We start from the raw sequence: 18,427 nt of genomic DNA on the forward strand, positions 1-18,427 counted from the left end.
GCGAGGCCGTATTTATGAAATGTTCGGTACGAGACCGTATTTATGAGATGTTCGGCATGAGGCCATATTTATGAGATGTTCGGCATGAGGCTGTATTTATGAAATAATTTCGGCGCGAGGCCGTATTTATGAAACTATGAAAGATGCTATATTACGTTATGTTATGATGATTTTGACAAATACATGATAATTGATTTATTTTTAGAATGTATATACCTAAAATGATTCCGGCGCGAGGCCGTGTATATATATGAAACGATTTTGGCGCGAGGCCGTATTTATGAAATGTTCGGCACGAGACTGTATTTATGAGATGTTCGGCATGAGGACGTAGTTATGAAATAATTTTGGCGTGTATTTATGAAACTATGAAAGATGATATATTATCATGTATTGTATGTTATCAGAATCCGGATGTTAGTTTAGTTCAATTTCAAGAGCTCGGTACCATAGCTTATAGATCAGATATCTATGATTAGATTGGTGCTAACCACCCCACGAGGGGGTGGGAGATGGATAGTCGATGTGGCTTTCAGTAGAGTGTGGATGTCCACCTGGCAGTTCGGACCAACGTGTGGCGGGCCCATCGTACTTAGAGACACTTTTGACTCAATAGTGGTCGGCCAGCCATTATCGGGTCCTGCCTTGGGTTGCGCAACCCGTCATGGGGGATAATACATGACATCAACTAGCTATTCATCCTGGGTATGTTTTCAGTATTATCAGTTATAACAGATGTTTTATGTACGATATGGTTCATTAGCAAATATGAAACTATATGATTATTCAGTACAATATGATGAAAGTTTATAGAAATATGAAATGTTCTGTATATATATAATTGCATTAAATGTTCATGTTGCCACACAGTTATATTTAGTTTATTTTCCCTTATTGAGAAGTGTCACACCCCCGAATATTAAATGATTTTTCAAGAGATCGTGAGAGACCAGCGGGACGTGGCTGCTGTTGAGTGAGTTGAGCTTCCTTGCTAGAAGGGTAAGCTTTGATTTAGGATCAGGAGATTTTTGTTGTAAGATCCTAGGTCTATTTTGATGTTTTGGGGATTGTATTCAAATACTGTATTTTGGGAATGTGGTAAACTCTGGTATTATGTAATTAATGGTTTGATGGATGCAATTTATTTTTACTGCTGCTTAGGTTTCCGCTGTAATGTCAGGCTATCCCCACTACCCACGGTTTCGGGTTGATCATTTTATTTACTATGTTTCATTTTATATTAAGATTTTGAGGTCGTTACACTACCAAATCCCATGCCTAGTTCTTGTGCAGTGATTCCATATCCTCCACCATAGCGCCCATCTAACTATTTTTCTCTTGACTGTGCACCACTTCTTGAAATGTAGTAGGATCCCTACTACTAGTGATAAGTGGATAAGATACCAGATCATCAAAACTGTACCTGGGCGGTGGCCTGACGATCCGTTTGGGTCTATCTACAGCTATATTGCGATGCTGCTGGTCTCATGAGCTGGAGCTTCTTACACTGTCATCTCTGACCTGAGTCTCTAACTCCACCTGCACCGCCTACTGATCTCTTGAGCTAGAATTTCCTGAATTTCTGCTTGAAGTCTCCAACTTTACCTGCACAACATGCTTGTTGCTGTTGCAGTTTTCTGACACTTGTTTCTCTTTTACTCCCTGAGTATGCTGCAACATGGCTTTCTGATCGAAAACCACGTCTTTACTGATCACCACCTTATTTGCCACTGGATCCCATAGCTTGAACCCTTTCACACCTTTCCGATATCCTAAAAAGATGCATCGCGTAGACTTCACCTCAAGCTTTGATCTCTCCTCACCAGGAATGTGCATATAGGCTGGACACCCAAATACTCTCAAGACAAAGTAGTCTACCTCGTTACCTATCCAAACCTTCTCAGTAACTTTCCCATCTTGTTATGCCCTTGGTGATCTGTTAACCAAGGAACAAGTTATACTCACTGCCTTGACTTAGAAATGCTTAGTGAGACCAACATTCAACCTAAGACACCGAACCCTTTTAGCTAGGGTTCGATTTATCCTTTTCGCCACACCATTTTGTTGTGTTGTCAGGCGTACTGTAACATTTCTCCTTATGCCATGCTGCTTATAAAACTCTCTGAAGCTCAAATTTGTGTGCTAAGTTTCATTGTCAATCCTAAGGCGCTTAATTTTTCTCCTAGTTTGGTTTTCCACCTTAGATTTCAACAATTTAAACTTTCCAAATGTCTTTGAATTGTGTCGCATGAAGTACACCCAGATCTTGCGTGAGTAATCATCAATGAAACTCACGTAGTACATATGTTTACCTCGTGATGCTACCCTCACCGGTCTCCAAACATCTGAATGAACATAATCGAGGATTCCCTCCGTCTTGTGCGTGGCTGCTGTGAACTAGACCCTATTATGTTTTCCAAGTACATAGTACCTGCAGAAATCTAGCTTGCATGATTTGACCCCCTTCAACATATTTCTCTTGTGAAGCTCCTTCATTCCACACTCACCGATATGCCCTAATCGTATATACCATAAGACCATATCATCCGACTCAAACTCTACAACTGCACCTCCACCTATAACTATAGTACCCAACAATGTATATATATTTTTTGGTACTATTTGCCCCTTCATCACAATTAGAACACCCTTACTCACCTTAATTAGCCCACTTTCAGACTTGTATCTGAACCTGTTACATTTTAAAGTGCCTAATGAAATCAAATTCTTTCTCAATTGTGAAATGTGTCGTACCTCACATAACGTCCTTACCACACCATTATACATCTAGATTCTGATGTTTCCCATTCTGACAACTTTGCATTCAGCATTGTTTCCCATAAAAAAAGAACTAGAATTCACCAATCTGTAAGTGGTGAACCAGTCTTTGTTAGGCGTCATATGATAAGAGCACATCGAGTCTAAGATCCAAGAATCCGTGAGACCTTCTGAACCGGATGAAACCGAGTGCATATCACTATCACCGCTCCTAGAGTCCTCTTCTTCCGTTACGTTTGTCGTGTTTGATGAACCTTCTTTATTTTCAACATTCTCCTTCTTCCTCTCCAGAAAATCGGGTTTTATGTGTCCCTTTTTCCCGCACTTAAAAAACCGTAGATCTTTCCTTTTCTTGGAATTGGATTGAGCTCTATTGTTACTCAGTCCACCCTGGAACTTGCTCCTCCCATGATCCTGGTTCCCCTTCACCGCGAGCCCTTAACCTTGTGAACTCTCATCGTTGACCTTCTTCCTCTAATGGAAACTTAGCAATGTACTCATGATATTTACCAACTCCAGGGTTTCTTTCTCTCATGTCAGAGTCGTAACCAGTTTCTCATACGTAAGAGACGTAGGTAGGGAATTCAATAGCATCAACGTTTTGTCTTCATCCTCAAACTTTACATCAACTTCAGATTGCTAATGATCTGATTGAATACGTTAATGTGTTGATTCATATCCGAACCCTATGTGATCTTAAGCCTGAAAAATTACATGGTTCGACAATGTGCCTACGTCCACGGGAACAAGTGGCTGATTTTCACGATCAACCATCTAAAACCTCTTCATCAAGGGTTACAAATATAGTTTATATATTAACCCTATGCACACAAAAGACTTAGAATACATTTAAAAAACTTCTGTAGCAAATCCTAGAGGAAAAACCTCCGAATCCCCCAATCTACTGATCTCTTAATTAAAAAATCTGTGATCTACGCCAAACGAAATCATCGACAGTTTTAGCAAACTGTTGACGGTTTAATACCAAGAGTTGTTCCCCTGTAGATTGAAACCGTCGACGGTTTCAGGGCAACCGTCGACTGTTTACTGCACAAATTTTCAAGGAAACAAAGTCATAGGCACATAGGTTCAAAATAATATGTTCAAAAATAAAATTTACTATTTTAATTTTAAAGGGACGTTGAGTTTTTTTTTTTTTTTAAATTTTTAAACTGATAAAATTAAAAAATAGACCTATAAATTTCTCACTTACCGAATCAGACATGTTTTCATGTCCGGTTCTATTAAAAAGTTTCAAGAAAATTTAAAATTGCCACGAAATGGGTGGTGGTTGGAAACTCACCATCATCTTCGTCTGTAGCACCCGGCCGAGCCACAAAGAACGGTTCTGAGGGCAAAGCACCCCCTTCGTACCATGTCTTTGTCGTTTTCTTCATTAAATCAAGCTGCAGTTTAACTAAAAATCAACAAGCCAAAATTTATAGGGAAAAAAGGGTCTTGAGAGAGAGGCTTGAAGCTAATGGCAAATTTCCGTATTTGGGCACATACGCGTATCTGTATTTCTTGCCCAAGTAGGCAGGGTTGATGCTGCACATGTCCAAGCCTCTCCCATGTTGGTTTGGGTCCAAAGCTGCTTCCAACTTTCCGTGGCCACTCCCATCCAGAGGTATTTTCAATTTTGAACCTTCCAACCCTGTCTATGCATAAACAAACAGTATCTGGATCACAACATGTATAGTTCCAATTATAATTGATTAAGGAATTGATGTATGGACTTAATGTAGGTGAAGAATCAGACATGTTTTCAAGTTCGGTTCTATTAAAAAGTTTCAAGAAAATTTAAAATTGTCACGAAATGATCTAATATAGGGGTATGCAATTGGCCGATTCGGCCAATTAACTGAATTAATTGAAAAAAATCGGTTAACCATTCATCATACCTAAACTGACCGAACTATCCTTCTTACCCGAATCTTATCCGGCCGAACCGAATTTCGGTTATGCAAAAAAATATAATTGTATGCTTTCAATATTTAATTTGTATTTAATTATTAATTATATAATAATTATGGAACCCGAATTATAAATTACATAATTAATATTTAATTATTAGTTGACTATATTATTTAGTTATAGAGTACCTAGAAATCACAAATAGCCTAGCCTGAGGGTTGCAACAAGTTCAAAAGCTACAAGTTTGTAGAGCCTGTGGCATGTGTGTAGATCAAAGGTTATAAAGAGCTTAAAGGCTATGCGTGCTTGGAGGCTGTAGGAAACTTCAGGTAGCTCCACCTTAATTGACATTGTGTATTGCAAAATCTTCATTAATATAATTGAAAATAATGTTACATATGGAATATTACAGTTCATTAACTTTAACGACTAGTGAAGAGTTTCCTTCGTAGAATTTTAGTTTCTTACTTTGACAAACTAAAACTTTAAATTTAAACTATGAGTAATTTTTTATGAAATTTAAATTTGACAATTTGCATTCATGTTAGAAGTTACAAGTTGTCATATTAATTAACAAAGAGATAGAGTTAATTCCACAAATTGATGTTCTCCCTAGGTATAAATTAGGTTATCTTTAGAACTCATGCTTTGGTTTGTAATGTCAATAAAAATTATTTCAAAAAAATCTAGTGCTAGAAAATTTTAATTAATCATCCGTCCATCAATTGCAACTATTCTTGCTATTTTACCCAGTTGAGCCAGCTTAAGTGATAAGAGCGACTTATAACTTTGGTAACTCCAATGTCACAAGTTCAATTCCCCCTTGAGGCATTACACTGGTGAATTATCAGGGGTGCATCAATGAGTAGTCAGCTTTTACCCTCCCGGATTTGGTACCACACCATAGTGCTCAAAGTGTCGTGATGACAGCTAGAGTTCTCGGGTTGTATTAAAAAAAAAAAAACCGATTCTTGGTTTTTCACAATGAAATTATCACAAATATTAACAAAAAGGAAACTATCTTTTGCCAAATTTCATGTTCTTCTTGTTTGAAACACTTTCCATTAAGAGATGTCAACATGTTACTTTCCATTAAGGAAACAAAGCATCAACAACAAAAGATTTTGATTGATTACCAAAATTTATGATGAATTTAATGCATTAATCGATGCTATACAGGATTACAATTAATCTTATTTAATTACTTGATTTTGCCAAACACGTGATACTTAACTTTTACTTTTTAAAAAAAATTAAAAAAAGAAGTTAATTCAAAAAATGAGTTAAACTCATTCTAAATTATTCAATGTAACTCCACAACGAGCACCAAATTATGTTTATTGCTAACTAATGAAAAATATATTTTACTCTAAAAGGAAACTTAAGAAACATCAATAAGGGATGCAGTTTTAAGTGAGCTTACTCTATTATGTTACTTTGAACTTACCAATCTTACTTATGTTTTATAAGGACTAAACTTAAAAAGGTTAGAGTTATTAAACTAGAAAGCCTAAACTATTAATGGATGAACATGAAAAATATCCATGTAAATCGACCCTCGACCTATTGGAAAACAGGAGACCTATCCCTCCACGTGTTTGTATATCTGTTTCCTAATTTTTAAATATATTGGAAACATGTCTCCTCTTCATACGTTTGATATTAATGAATGTATGACTCATTTGTCACATATTTAATATTTAAATACAAACACCTAGATAGGTAAAAGGGCAAGTTTCTTGTATAATTTCTTCAATTTATTAAAAAGAATAAGGAAAATATATCAAGATATGTAAATTTCAAAGAACTAGGAAAGATACTGATCAGCAAGACCTGGGGGCGGATGACTCTAATCCGTAAGTTTGGTACCACACCAAGGGGTCCAAAGGGCTCGTTAGTGGTTGAAGTTCCTATGTAATAAAAAAAAAAAGAATTAGGAAAGATACTCTTCATTCTAAATCAATCGCTTAATTTATTAGGCATATAACATGTATAATTGGCATAATATTATGTGAAAAAAATTAAATAATAGATGCAATTTATTTTTACTATATTAAATGCTCAATATATCACCAAAATATGCTGAAATTAAGTAATTTGTATTTTTAAGAGGTATATTTAAATTGGGCAATAAAATGAGGGTAGCCTATCTCCCTATTCAAAGGCATTCTTGTATAATCTTTCTATCTCAACATAAGACAACTACTATATAGGTCTCATGTTAAAAATCATTGAGCACACCACAATGAGGAACAAAATAAAATAATATACATATGAATTTAAGTGTTAAAAAGATTATGAGTATAATTTGAATATAATTTTTTTTTTTTAGTTTGATTCTTCAAAAAGTTAAATATGAAATCTTTACTATTAAGATATTAGTTGGTTTTAGCTAGAGTCAAACTCTATAACTCAAATTAGAACTAGGTAGTGTAATGATATGAGCTATGCAATATGGAAATTTGTTAGACACATGATCCACGTATTAATTAATTCCTTATAGTGCTTAGACTTTCCTTTAACTTAATTAATTCCGCGTAGGCTTGCTTTTAACTAATGTCGTCACTTGAAACTTGTGGAGATTTGCTTAACTACACGTTAAATCTCTTTTATGAAACGTAAAGTCTATTTTGAAAGACTTCAAGTTTAATATATTTTCTTTTTTTGAAAAAAAAAAATGATATGATCATAGAATGTTACTTCAAGACTCCAACTTTCAAAATGGGATGTATAGTGACAGTATAATTTTCTCATACACATTATAAAAAGTTGACGAATAATTAATGTTACTGTTTAGATACAAACGTCACCAAGTAGCACAATAATAAACTTATCTCGACTAGTAAAATGATGCTATCTAGGGTTATCGAACTAGTTTACCTAATGGTTCATATCATTTATGCTTTTATTGACACGAATTTTGTTAGTGAAGCTAACTATTTAAATCATGTAATTTCTATACTGAGTGGTTGTGGAGTATAGATGGAAAAATGAAATGATCAAACTCTTGGGAGTAGCGAAATTGAAAATGAGTAGCAACCTAAAAAGATGAGGATGAAAGTGTTTTAGTTAAAAAGGAGACAAAAAATACAAACTAATTTCAATAATGTTTAATAGAAATTAAGTAGAAGACTTAAATTTAAAATCGATAAGTAAGAAAAATATTAAAAAATATAAGTTAAAGAATATGAGCATAAATAAATTATCAGGCTAGATATTATCTCGATTGTGGTTTGGAAATGCCTAGATGATAATAGAGTAATATGGTTTGCTAGTTTAACTAAAAAAATATATAAAAACTAAGAAAATATCTAATGAATAGAGAAAAAATAAATTAATACTGTACTAAATAAATAAGTAGTTGAAATTTTCAAAAAAATAGATTTATAAGAGATGTAAAGAAAATTATATAAATGGTGATTTAATTAATAAAGAAAAATTTAACAAAGACTTTTTTTGTAAACCTAAGGGGAAATTTGTGAAATTCTTGAAATCTCACTGGCAAGGATGTACAAAAATTACCGAAAAATAAAAAATTGAACTGAAATCGGGTCAAAATCACAATTGATTCAGTTTTTTAGTATTCGATTTTGAATCGAGTGTCAAAAAATGTAAATTTTTTATTTCGATTTTGGTTTTGGTTTCCAAAATTGAAAAACCGATTTAAATTTAAATTATATATATAAATTAATATAATTAGTATGCATGAATACATGATTGGTCCATTAATATAAGTGAATTCAGGGTTGCGCCACACTGAACCCGGTCCCTTAATATAAATGAATCTAGGGACTAAGGTTTCTTTCACTCTTATTTCTTAAGCAGCCAAGCTCTCACCCGATCCGATCGCCCGACCCCCATTCCCCTTTGCCTACGCTACATCACTGCCACCTTTTGTGGCCCTACTGTTGCCTCCCTCCCCAATCCCCACTTGGCTAGGCCAGCAATGGTCATCTCTGCAAAGTGTAGTCTACAAATCGAAGCGAAAGCCTCCAAGTCTCCAACTTCACAAGCTGCAAGCAAAAGCCTCGATCCTGGCTTTTGCCGAAGGCTCAAGGGCTCTTCTTTGCTCGAGTGACGAGTCCCTCCTTCCCTAGTCCGACAGTCCCCCACTTGACCAAGCTAGCGACCACCTCCTCCCAACCTTTTCTCTATTGAATGGTTGAAGGCTTAACAAAATGCCCAATAGATTCTCAACAACCATTGTAAAAAATAATAAATAAATATTTAGAAAATGGGTCAAAAATAGAAAAAAAAAAAATTGTAACCAAATAACCGAATGTTCAGTTCTCTAGGGGATAATAAGTTTGGTTCGGTTTTAGTTTCGATTTGGCAATACTAAAAACGGCAAAGTTTGGTTCGATTTTTAGTTTGACCCATTCGAATCGTAATAAACTAATTACACCCCTACTCATGGGGGTTTCTAAATTTTTTGAAACCTTAAGGTCATTATTTTTTTTCCAAACCTAAAGACTAGTTAGGATCTTTTACTCTAAATATGCATAATTGGGCAACAATTAGTATTAGGACTTTAGACTCTTAGAGAGTTGGTTTAAGAAATTTTTACTTATAATACGTGTAAATCAAAGATTTGCCACATTCTTTTTCACTCAACAGTGGATGAACTTACTATGTACACCCCAAAATGAGTTTCCATAGTATTGGTTGTCTCTCACATGAAATTATCTTGATTAATAAAGCTAGAAATGACATAAAATTGAAATTGAAATTAAGAGGAAAGTTTAACATATGAAGTTTTCAATAAAGTTTTATACATAAAACATGAAATGCAATTTTAGTCATTTTAGGATAGGTAAGGAAGAAAACATAAAATTTGAGAGTGTCAACAAATTCTCATGTAAGTAATTTTAATAAATTGATATATCATACAAGTTAAATGAAAATTAAGGATGATGTAGCGCACAAAGTTAAGACAAATTGAGTAAAATAGAGATGCGCTTTAAACATATTGCTTGAATTGTAGAATATTTCTAAAATAAGAGTTAGTATGAGCATAAGAGCATTTGTGGCCTATGAATCATAATGATGAGCAACAAAATATATTTAAAAAGCAAAAATAACATAAACGATAATGTTAAAATGAATGAGTGATATAACTCTAAGGTAATAGATTATTGCTAGTAGATTAGTTACAGTCAGTTATATAAGAAATAATGTTAATACTATAAAGTAAATAACTATGTAAAATATTTTATGAGACTATAATAAGGAATGGATAAGGAATAATTATTCCTAACTTTCATCGTGAGATGTTTATTAATTTCTTATTACATATTGAATGAAATAATTAGGAATATACCAGAAATATATATTCCCTTGATTCTCAAACTTTAAACTATATTTCATCCTATTTCAAGAAATAATCATTCCGCAAAAAAAAAAAAAAACCGAAAAGATAAAGCAAAGATAGAGCATGGGCTCATTCATTGTATAAAAGAGTGATTTCAAATTCAAATTTAGAGCTTGTTTAATAAATTTGTTGAACTTAAACATGAACTCGTTTAATAAGGTTGAATTAGGCTCGACTGACTATAATGAGCTTAGAAATAGAGGTTGTCTGGGGTGTAAACTTGTTTAACCCGAATTCTATAACTTGAATTTACTAATAGGGCCCTAAGGATATGTTGGATTGGTAATAACCCCTTCCCACATTTTGTCTAACGAAGCCCTAATATTCTCTCGCCCCTCACAATCCCAAAGAACTAAACTATTCATGAGTATTTTGTAATTTGGCTTGATAGAGACTCGTAAGCTCTTTAATTTACATAATGAATAAGTTTAAGAAATATTCAAGTTCAGTTTGAGTTCGAGTTGAACTCAAGTTCGATTAAAAATTTAATAAATAAGTTTAAGTATGGTGAAATCCAACTAAACTCGTAGAACATAAGATACATAGAACTAAAGTCCTAAACATGACATATGTAGAATATAAGATCCATAGAAGGAGAACAAAGATGGTTTATGACACAAACCAACACATATTTAAGAAGGAAAAATAATTTAACTATTGTCCGAGACATCAAAAGGGACAATAGAATTGAAATTAGGATAGCAATATTCAAAATTTTAAAAGATGTTGTCTTAAACATGGGAGTTATATCAATTTATTCAAATTAGACACTCTAACTCCTTTAAATCTGTACTATAATTTAATAAATTTCATTATTAATTATAATTAAAAAAAATTTTTTTTTTTCTTTATCAAAATCAATCATTCTAAAGAGCAGAGTAAGTAAATAAATAAATAAGCAACTTGCCACCCAACTTGAGTGAGTTTCATCTTCTTTCTCCGACTCACTAATGCCCTCAATAATCTATACTATCCTTTTTGAATTTGCTTGGAAGTGGGTTTAAATCTTTGTAGCAAAAAAGCTAAAAGCAATTTAATTTTCTTCTCCAATCTCTAACTAGTTTTATTATAAATCTTTTTCTTTCCGTCCTCCCAATAACAGCCGAAGATTTGTCAAAAAAAAAAAGATTACATCAAAACTTTTATGGCGACAACTCAGTCTCTGACCTGACCATTCATCCCCAAAATCAATGCCCATTCATCACCCACTGTGCTTCCCTGAACTCGAGTCCATCTCATCTTATCTCTTCACTGTCTCCGTAATTAAATTTTTTCAAACGTTGCGTGCGGGAACTCAAAGCCCCATCTCCCATTTATCCCCCAGTCACCATTAAAGCCAACACCACAAGCAATTAATTCAATTCCATAACAATATTTTAGTATTTCCCATTTCAAAGTTTTCCCCTGGTTATGGTCTATACGGTCTTCAAGATCGCCGGATGAGGTAAGTCTTTTAATTTTTTTTTTATATATATGTAAATGTAAATGTTATATCACGACCCCCGTATCTCTTGACTTTTATTATTTCGAAGAAATAGATCCGAATGCAACACGCAATTTTGGGGGCCAGCAAGCACGGGGTCTTGTCCACCTCTCTGCTCTCTTGTTCTTGTTTACCTCATTTCTAGAAAATAATAATCCAATTATTGAGGCTTGGAAGGGATTGATTGATTAAACGAGCACGTGGGCTTGAAATCTCATCTGGGTATTCCCCTTTCTGGTCAGTTTTTGCTCCGTAAATTCTGTATCGGGTTGTTTGTTTCATTGATGGCAAGTGTGATCTTGTTTGGGAACCTGGAAAGGGTTTTGTTTTGTTTAGCTGATTTTGCGTTGTTGGGGAGTGGGGACTGTTTGCTTCAATTTTGATAATGGGTAATTTCTATTTTCCTGAATTTTCTTTTGTAAATATAAGGCTGTTATGCTGCTACCTTATGCTCAAGTCTTAGCTCTGTAGATTCTGTTTTTATTGTTTCTTCCGTTGATTGACTGAAAGTGCGATCTTGTATGGGAACCCGGAAATGGAATTGGTTTGTTTTGCTTTGTTCGGGACTATAAGAAGACCGGTTGGTTTAATTTTGTTTCTTGATAATTTCCATTTTCCTGATTTTTCTTGAAAATATTGGATAGTTGTGATCGGTCTTCATTTGTATCTTCTGTTTTCATTATTTCTTCTACTTATTGAATGAAACCGTGGTCTTGTTTCGGAAGCTTGAAGTAGTTTGATTTGTTTGGCTGATTTTTCTTGGTTGGGGACTGTTCGCTTCATTTTGCTTTCTGGGTAATTCTTTTTTCGTGAGATTTTCTTGAAAGCACAAGAATATTATGGATAATTGTGAGATTGTGATGGGTTCTCATGGGTTACAGATGGAATTTTGTTGTCTGATTGTTGGATTTTCCTACCGAGTGGCCTTCTTTGTGTTGCATATCAATTGTTGTAAGCAACTAAGCATACCTTTTCATGGTTATTAAACATTGTGTTCTATTGTTGATGTTTTTCCCCTTGTAAGATTTAGATTTGAATTTTTCTATTCTGATTATCGCACTTTGAAGTTAGTATCTCTCTTTTTTCTTTTTGCATTTTTTGATGCGTACAAAAGGTTGCCTGATAATTATTATTTATTTCTTCTATCTTGAAGTTGTGGAACTAATATGTATCCTCTGTCCTTGACAATCCTTTTGATTCATGTTGTGAATCAGTTAAAAACAGCTCAAGTTTGTTGGAGTTTAACATTTGTAGGTTGTAGGTGATGAAATTCTGCAGGAAGTCTTTCCTGTTCATTACTGGTACACTTGGTAATGGTGATTGTGTAGGATCAGTCTGAAATAGGATTAAAATACGTTTGTCAGCTGGGCATGTGTGCATGTGAGCATTTGATGCTGGTTTTATGATGTTGAAATAAAATAATTTCAATAAATATTTTCAAGAAATAGGCCTTTATAAGTATCAGCAATTGAATTGCAAGAAGGTCATTCCAACTCCTGGCTGCTGATGATTAGACAAACTGTTTTCTTTCCATGATCAAGTTTTGCTGATGATTTTTTTCCCCGAAGTTCAAAGATGAGAAGAATAAATGGCATTCTTAACTTGCTTATTGCATTTGGAGTCACCTAACTCTTATCTGCACTTATATTTGCTTCATGCTGTTATGTATTTAAAAATGTTTATTTTAAATTCAAGGACTAAGTAGGAGTTTTCATCATGCTGTTATGATTTTGAAACTGTTTATTTTAACAATCAATTTCAAGGAATATGTGGGAGTTTTCATCCATTTATTTCCTTGTGGTCTATATTTTTTGGGTCTCGTTTCAATTGAAGGAATTAGCGGAGTTTTCATTGATTATTTCATTATGGTCTATATTTTTTGGGGCATCTTATTGGTAGTCTACTGCAGCAGTTACCCTGAGAGTTGTGCAAAATATCTTTAGACATCCTAGTTTGTTCCTCATTTTCTGGTCTATCCAATTTTCACTCATCTACTTCTAATACCTAATGGCATCATCTAGCATAGGTTGAGAATACACCTAGAACTCCCAACAATTGATGCAACCCAACTGTACAAACTTTGCCATAGCTTTCTTTTCAGGACTTTGGATAATGATAAATGTATATTTACCCACAAATTGTGTCATCCTCCCTTTGAGATCTATAAATCAAAATCTAAAATGCAGTAGGAGATCAAGAAGCGATGGTCAGATGCATTAATTGTTGTTTTTGTTCCGTAATGTTCTGTTAAAACACCAAAAAAGTAAGGGTAGAAAAAGAAATGTAAAAATTTTGGTATCTTAACAAAATTGCCCACCATATCCAGAAAGTCATAATATTTATTTATATAAACTCTTCATTTATTTTTCCATGTTTTTGTATACCATAATGGATGTGTTTAATAGAACTCCCCTCATGTAATGGCATGATCTGTTGTTAGGTATTCAGTTTTTGATGGTTGGTTTTGATTTGAATTAGAAAGAAAGAGCATCCATTTGGTACCCTGATTGCAAGGAAAGTTCTCAGCATTCATGTTGGGAGCACTAGAGAATAGACACATGGTCTGTAACTGGTCATATAATTCTTCCTAAAAGGGAAACTCACTGTTTCTTCCCCTTAAAAGGGAAGTTTTCTGTTCATGTAATAGGAAAAAACTATGCATGTCCTGTTTGTGTTATATTGCATTCCTTAAATGATATTGGTACTCCATCAATGTCATCAACATTATGCACGCCTCGCCCAGCATTTTTGGTGTTCTCATTATTTTTATTTTTCAATTGGATCATTAGGATCATAATTTTTAACTACTTTGCATGAGCCAAAGTGCTAAGTATCACTGTTGAAATTAAAGAATATTGAACTCCTCGAAATGATCCCTAACGACTTTTCATTTGATTCTCACTTTGTGGAAGTCTTTCAAATTGCTTTCATAGTTCATGCTTTTTATTGTGAACCATTGGGATGCTATATTTTTGCTTATATGACAAAATACGGTAAGATGGTGCAGTAGTTTGAATTAATCTTTTGAAGATAGAAAATTTTCACAAAATGTAATGTCAAATGTTGGTTATGCTTGCAGGATAGGTCATTGATGGACATTGAGAAGAAAAAGTGATAGAAAATAACATTGATCTATATATATATATATATATATATAAATAAATAAATAAATATATATATATATATATATATAGAGAGAGAGAGAGAGAGAGAGAGAGAGAGAGAGAGAGAGATGGCACCTGGAGGCAGCATCTGCAATGAAGTTGGGAGCTTTTCATTTACAGACACTGATATTGGAACTACAAATGTTGAGTTGAGAAGTTCTCCTTTCAGAAAATCTCCTGGCAGTTTTAGTGGGAAGCTTGGAATGTCTTCCACTAATGGTGTTTATGAGCTGCTTGAGTGCCCTGTTTGCATGGATCTAATGTGTCCTCCCATTCACCAGGTATTATCTCATAAATATCAGAATGGATTGAATATGTTGATGTCTTTAAGAATATTTATCCATGATATTTATCTCTCTTTTTTTTCCTTTATAAGAACCCAACTTTTATCCTCAAAAGATAGACCTGGAGTGGCAGTTCTATGCTGTGATAAATTTGCAGGATTTTATATGTTTGAGAATTATTCACTGCTAAGGAGAATGTAGAATTTGGAATTTATAGATCAAATTTAAAGAGTTAGTTTTTCAATAGTTTTTCTCAATGTTTTAAAAGGCAAAGGTTTTAGGCGAGGCATTTCAACCCTCAAAAGGTGAGGCGTAAGCCTTGAGGCGTTGGGGCGTAAGCCTTTTGAGAATTTATTTTTTAAGATAAATTTTTTTTAAAAAATAATTTATTTATATTTAAAATAAAGTAAAAATTAAGAAAATCACAAATGTAATATTTGTAAAATACTTGTTGGCCATTCAAAAATTGCTAACTTGAATACATGACATAAATCATGACAAGAGACAGCTATACCATTACAAAGTTCAAACTATTTTCATCATGTAAGAGACTACTCTCAATTATTTTGGAAAGGTTGAGGTTCAAAAGTTTCAAAAATAAACTCATTATGACATTTTTTATACAAACATGCAGTTAAAATTTTCTAACCAATTCTAACTTGAGAATCACACACCCAAAATGCGTAAGCCTCAACTAAAAAGGCACAAAAAGTGTGCTTTTTGTAAAAATAAGTAAGCCTCAGCATGTAATGTGTTAGCCTTTTTGAAATTTGGTATTTTAGATTGAGCCTCAAGGCGTTTTAAGCATGCCTTGCCTTGAGGCAAGCCTCAATTGAGCCTTTTAAAACACTGGTTTTTCTCTAATGGAGGTAGGAATGAAAGATTATGCATATGCAGATGTGATGTTATTTTGGGATTTGATCAACTGTAGATGGTTGTGAAAAATCATGAAATTTTTGAACATACATGATTGTTCGCTATATCTGTATTTAACACCGGTCATACGGCTCATACACAACATTATATACTAAATTGCCTGCTCCCATATCATGAAGAAACAAACAGATACTGCCGTTCATATTTCCCTTTTTCAATTACATCTTAGCTATTGCATTCCACTATTGTGTAGAAATTCCTATATGAATGGAAATTTCAATTGGAAATCTAGAAGTGAATTATTTTACTTTTTGTGTAGTGTCCAAATGGCCACACTTTGTGTTCAAACTGCAAAGCTAGAGTACACAATTGCTGCCCAACCTGCCGCTATGAACTTGGGAATATAAGGTGTTTGGTCCTGGAGAAAGTTGTGGAATCATTAGAACTCCCATGCAGATACCATGTTTTGGGTTGTAGTGATATATTCCCGTATCACAACAAGCTCAGGCATGAACAGAGTTGCAGGTTTCGACCATACAACTGCCCTTATGCTGGAGCAGAGTGCCCTGTCGCTGGTGGTATTCAGTTCCTTGTTGCACATCTCAAGGATGATCATAAGGTCGACATGCACGATGGGTGTACTTTCAACCATCGCTATGTCAAATCAAATCCCCAAGAAGTCGAGAATGCGACGTGGATGCTCACTGTAATTTCTCTCTTTCTATAGCTTTCATGGGAGATCACCCATGCACAAGCACATACAAAACCTCTCAAACCACCCCCCCCCTTTTTTTTATATGACAAAAAGGCAGTCAGGTGACAGTTTTGTTCTAGATTATTCCACTTGGACAAAATTGTCAAATTTTGTATTGCTTTTCATTATACTTGATTTTTACATTTTTAGCCTGCGAAGCATGATTTTATCACAACTGGTTTAGCTGTCACGAAAACCCAGAAATTGATAATACTGCAGAATCTGTTGCAAATTTCCTAGAGAAATCACCAGAGAGGGAAAAAAAAGAATTAGAACGAATGCCAAAATTTAAATGTATATATATATATTTTCTTTCCTGTTGACATCCATGGTCCTCCCTCTGTTCAAATTTATTATTGAACCCCATACATCCTGAACTCCAAAATTTTAGTTAGCTCAGTAATTCATACAACCTGATTTGTCAGTGTTTATCTGAGGAATGCAATTGCTTAATTTCACAGGCCCCTCTCAGTTGGCATTCTTTGATTCATACAGCTTGCTGCATAAGTTATTTCTTGAATTATTGAACTTTAATATGTTTGGGATAGCATAGGATTATTGTTTACTCGTGTTAAAAAGAGAATTGGATCCTCACCCATTTCAATTGACAGCCAAGTGCCGCCTTCAGATGCATTCTACATGTTTAAAGGATTATTTTGCTACTTAGCCTTGTCTGAGTTCTGGTTGGCTGCCAATCTTCATTTATTTCATCCCATATCTATGCCAGCTCTTTTGTGTGAAGCTTTTGCTTCATTTATAGATATCTTGTTCTCAAAAACTGAAAAACAGTGCAGTTTGATTTTGATTAACAGTTTAAACTATCCAAATTAAGTCTCGGTGGTTTCGTCTGGTGCAGATTTTCAACTGTTTCGGTCGGCAGTTCTGCTTGCACTTTGAGGCTTTCCACCTAGGGATGGCACCAGTTTACATGGCTTTCCTGCGATTCATGGGCGACGACGATGAAGCCAAAAATTTCAGTTACAGTCTGGAAGTTGGTGGAAATGGAAGAAAGCTAATATGGCAAGGAGTCCCGAGGAGCATTCGCGATAGCCACCGTAAGGTACGGGACAGTCTTGATGGATTAATCATCCAGAGGAAGTTGGCGCTCTTCTTTTCAGGCGGGGATAGGCAGGAGCTGAAGCTGAAGGTGTCTGGTCGGATATGGAGGGAGCAGTGAGATAAAAGCTATGAACTAGAGATCTTGTAATAGCATGCTTTATTTTCTTTTTGTTCCTCTCCTTTTCTTGGGTTCTAGTTAGAAGCTTAAGTAGAGGCGGTTCATGTATTTATCTGTAAATTGGTAGGTATATATATGTATTGGTTGGTGATTTAAGGGATCAATTCCTGATCTATGGAACTTATGATGTCCTCAATTCATAGTTGATTGTGTTTCTCGTCGTATGTTTTTAATCTCATCGATATTTCATGAGAAAGACTTAGTGATATAGTTTCTCTGTGTAGGATTTAGACCCTTTGATCTTAGTTTGCCACACCATTTCCTATTCTTAGACTAGACCTATGAGGGTGTATATTATTGAAAAAAATGTTACTGATGTAAAAGAAGTACGAGTTTGTTTTTCTATCTAATTAAAATACAGAAACTGTTTGTCATGAAATTTTTGTGCATTTCTTGTTATGGATCATAATAATTTTTTTTTGCATTATTATTATTTTTATTATGTGATGAGAATATTTGTATGGATCATTCTATTATTAGAAATAAAAATTTCAAAAAATAAGTGAATGTCTTCTTTTTTTCTCTTTTTTTTGGTTGGTACAAACTAAGTATAAAAATTTGAGTTA

General features: G+C 34.2%; 1 protein-coding gene across 7 annotated transcripts; it reads left to right on the forward strand.

Annotated features, from left to right (window-relative positions):
* Window positions 1–11,285: 11,285 nt before the first annotated feature.
* Window positions 11,286–18,025, forward strand: LOC131149301 (E3 ubiquitin-protein ligase SINAT2-like). 7 transcript variants are annotated; one of them, XM_058099642.1, is made up of 5 exons: window positions 11,286–11,507; window positions 11,596–11,783; window positions 14,626–14,991; window positions 16,190–16,576; window positions 17,481–18,025. In XM_058099642.1, exons 3-5 carry the CDS (start codon window positions 14,779–14,781, stop codon window positions 17,799–17,801), a joined length of 921 nt encoding a protein of 306 aa, XP_057955625.1. In that variant the 5' UTR covers window positions 11,286–11,507; window positions 11,596–11,783; window positions 14,626–14,778; the 3' UTR covers window positions 17,802–18,025. The 7 variants fall into 7 exon arrangements, with proteins under 7 accessions (XP_057955625.1, XP_057955622.1, XP_057955620.1 ...); XM_058099639.1 differs by having other exon boundaries at window positions 11,602–11,935; XM_058099637.1 differs by having other exon boundaries at window positions 11,602–11,783.
* Window positions 18,026–18,427: the final 402 nt, after the last annotated feature.

Source organism: Malania oleifera, chromosome 2 (genome assembly GCF_029873635.1).
Source record: "Malania oleifera isolate guangnan ecotype guangnan chromosome 2, ASM2987363v1, whole genome shotgun sequence".
Classification (NCBI taxonomy): domain Eukaryota; kingdom Viridiplantae; phylum Streptophyta; class Magnoliopsida; order Santalales; family Ximeniaceae; genus Malania; species Malania oleifera.

What these genes read in the sequence shown, in the direction of transcription:
- LOC131149301 (XM_058099642.1), top strand. Translation starts at nt 14,779, where the DNA reads ATGGCACCTGGAGGCAGCATCTGCAATGAAGTTGGGAGCTTTTCATTT. An exon ending in TGTGTCCTCCCATTCACCAG is followed by an intron (nt 14,992 to 16,189) that starts GTATTATCTCAT and finishes CTTTTTGTGTAG; the next exon opens with TGTCCAAATGGCCACACTTT. An exon ending in ATGCGACGTGGATGCTCACT is followed by an intron (nt 16,577 to 17,480) that starts GTAATTTCTCTC and finishes CGTCTGGTGCAG; the next exon opens with ATTTTCAACTGTTTCGGTCG.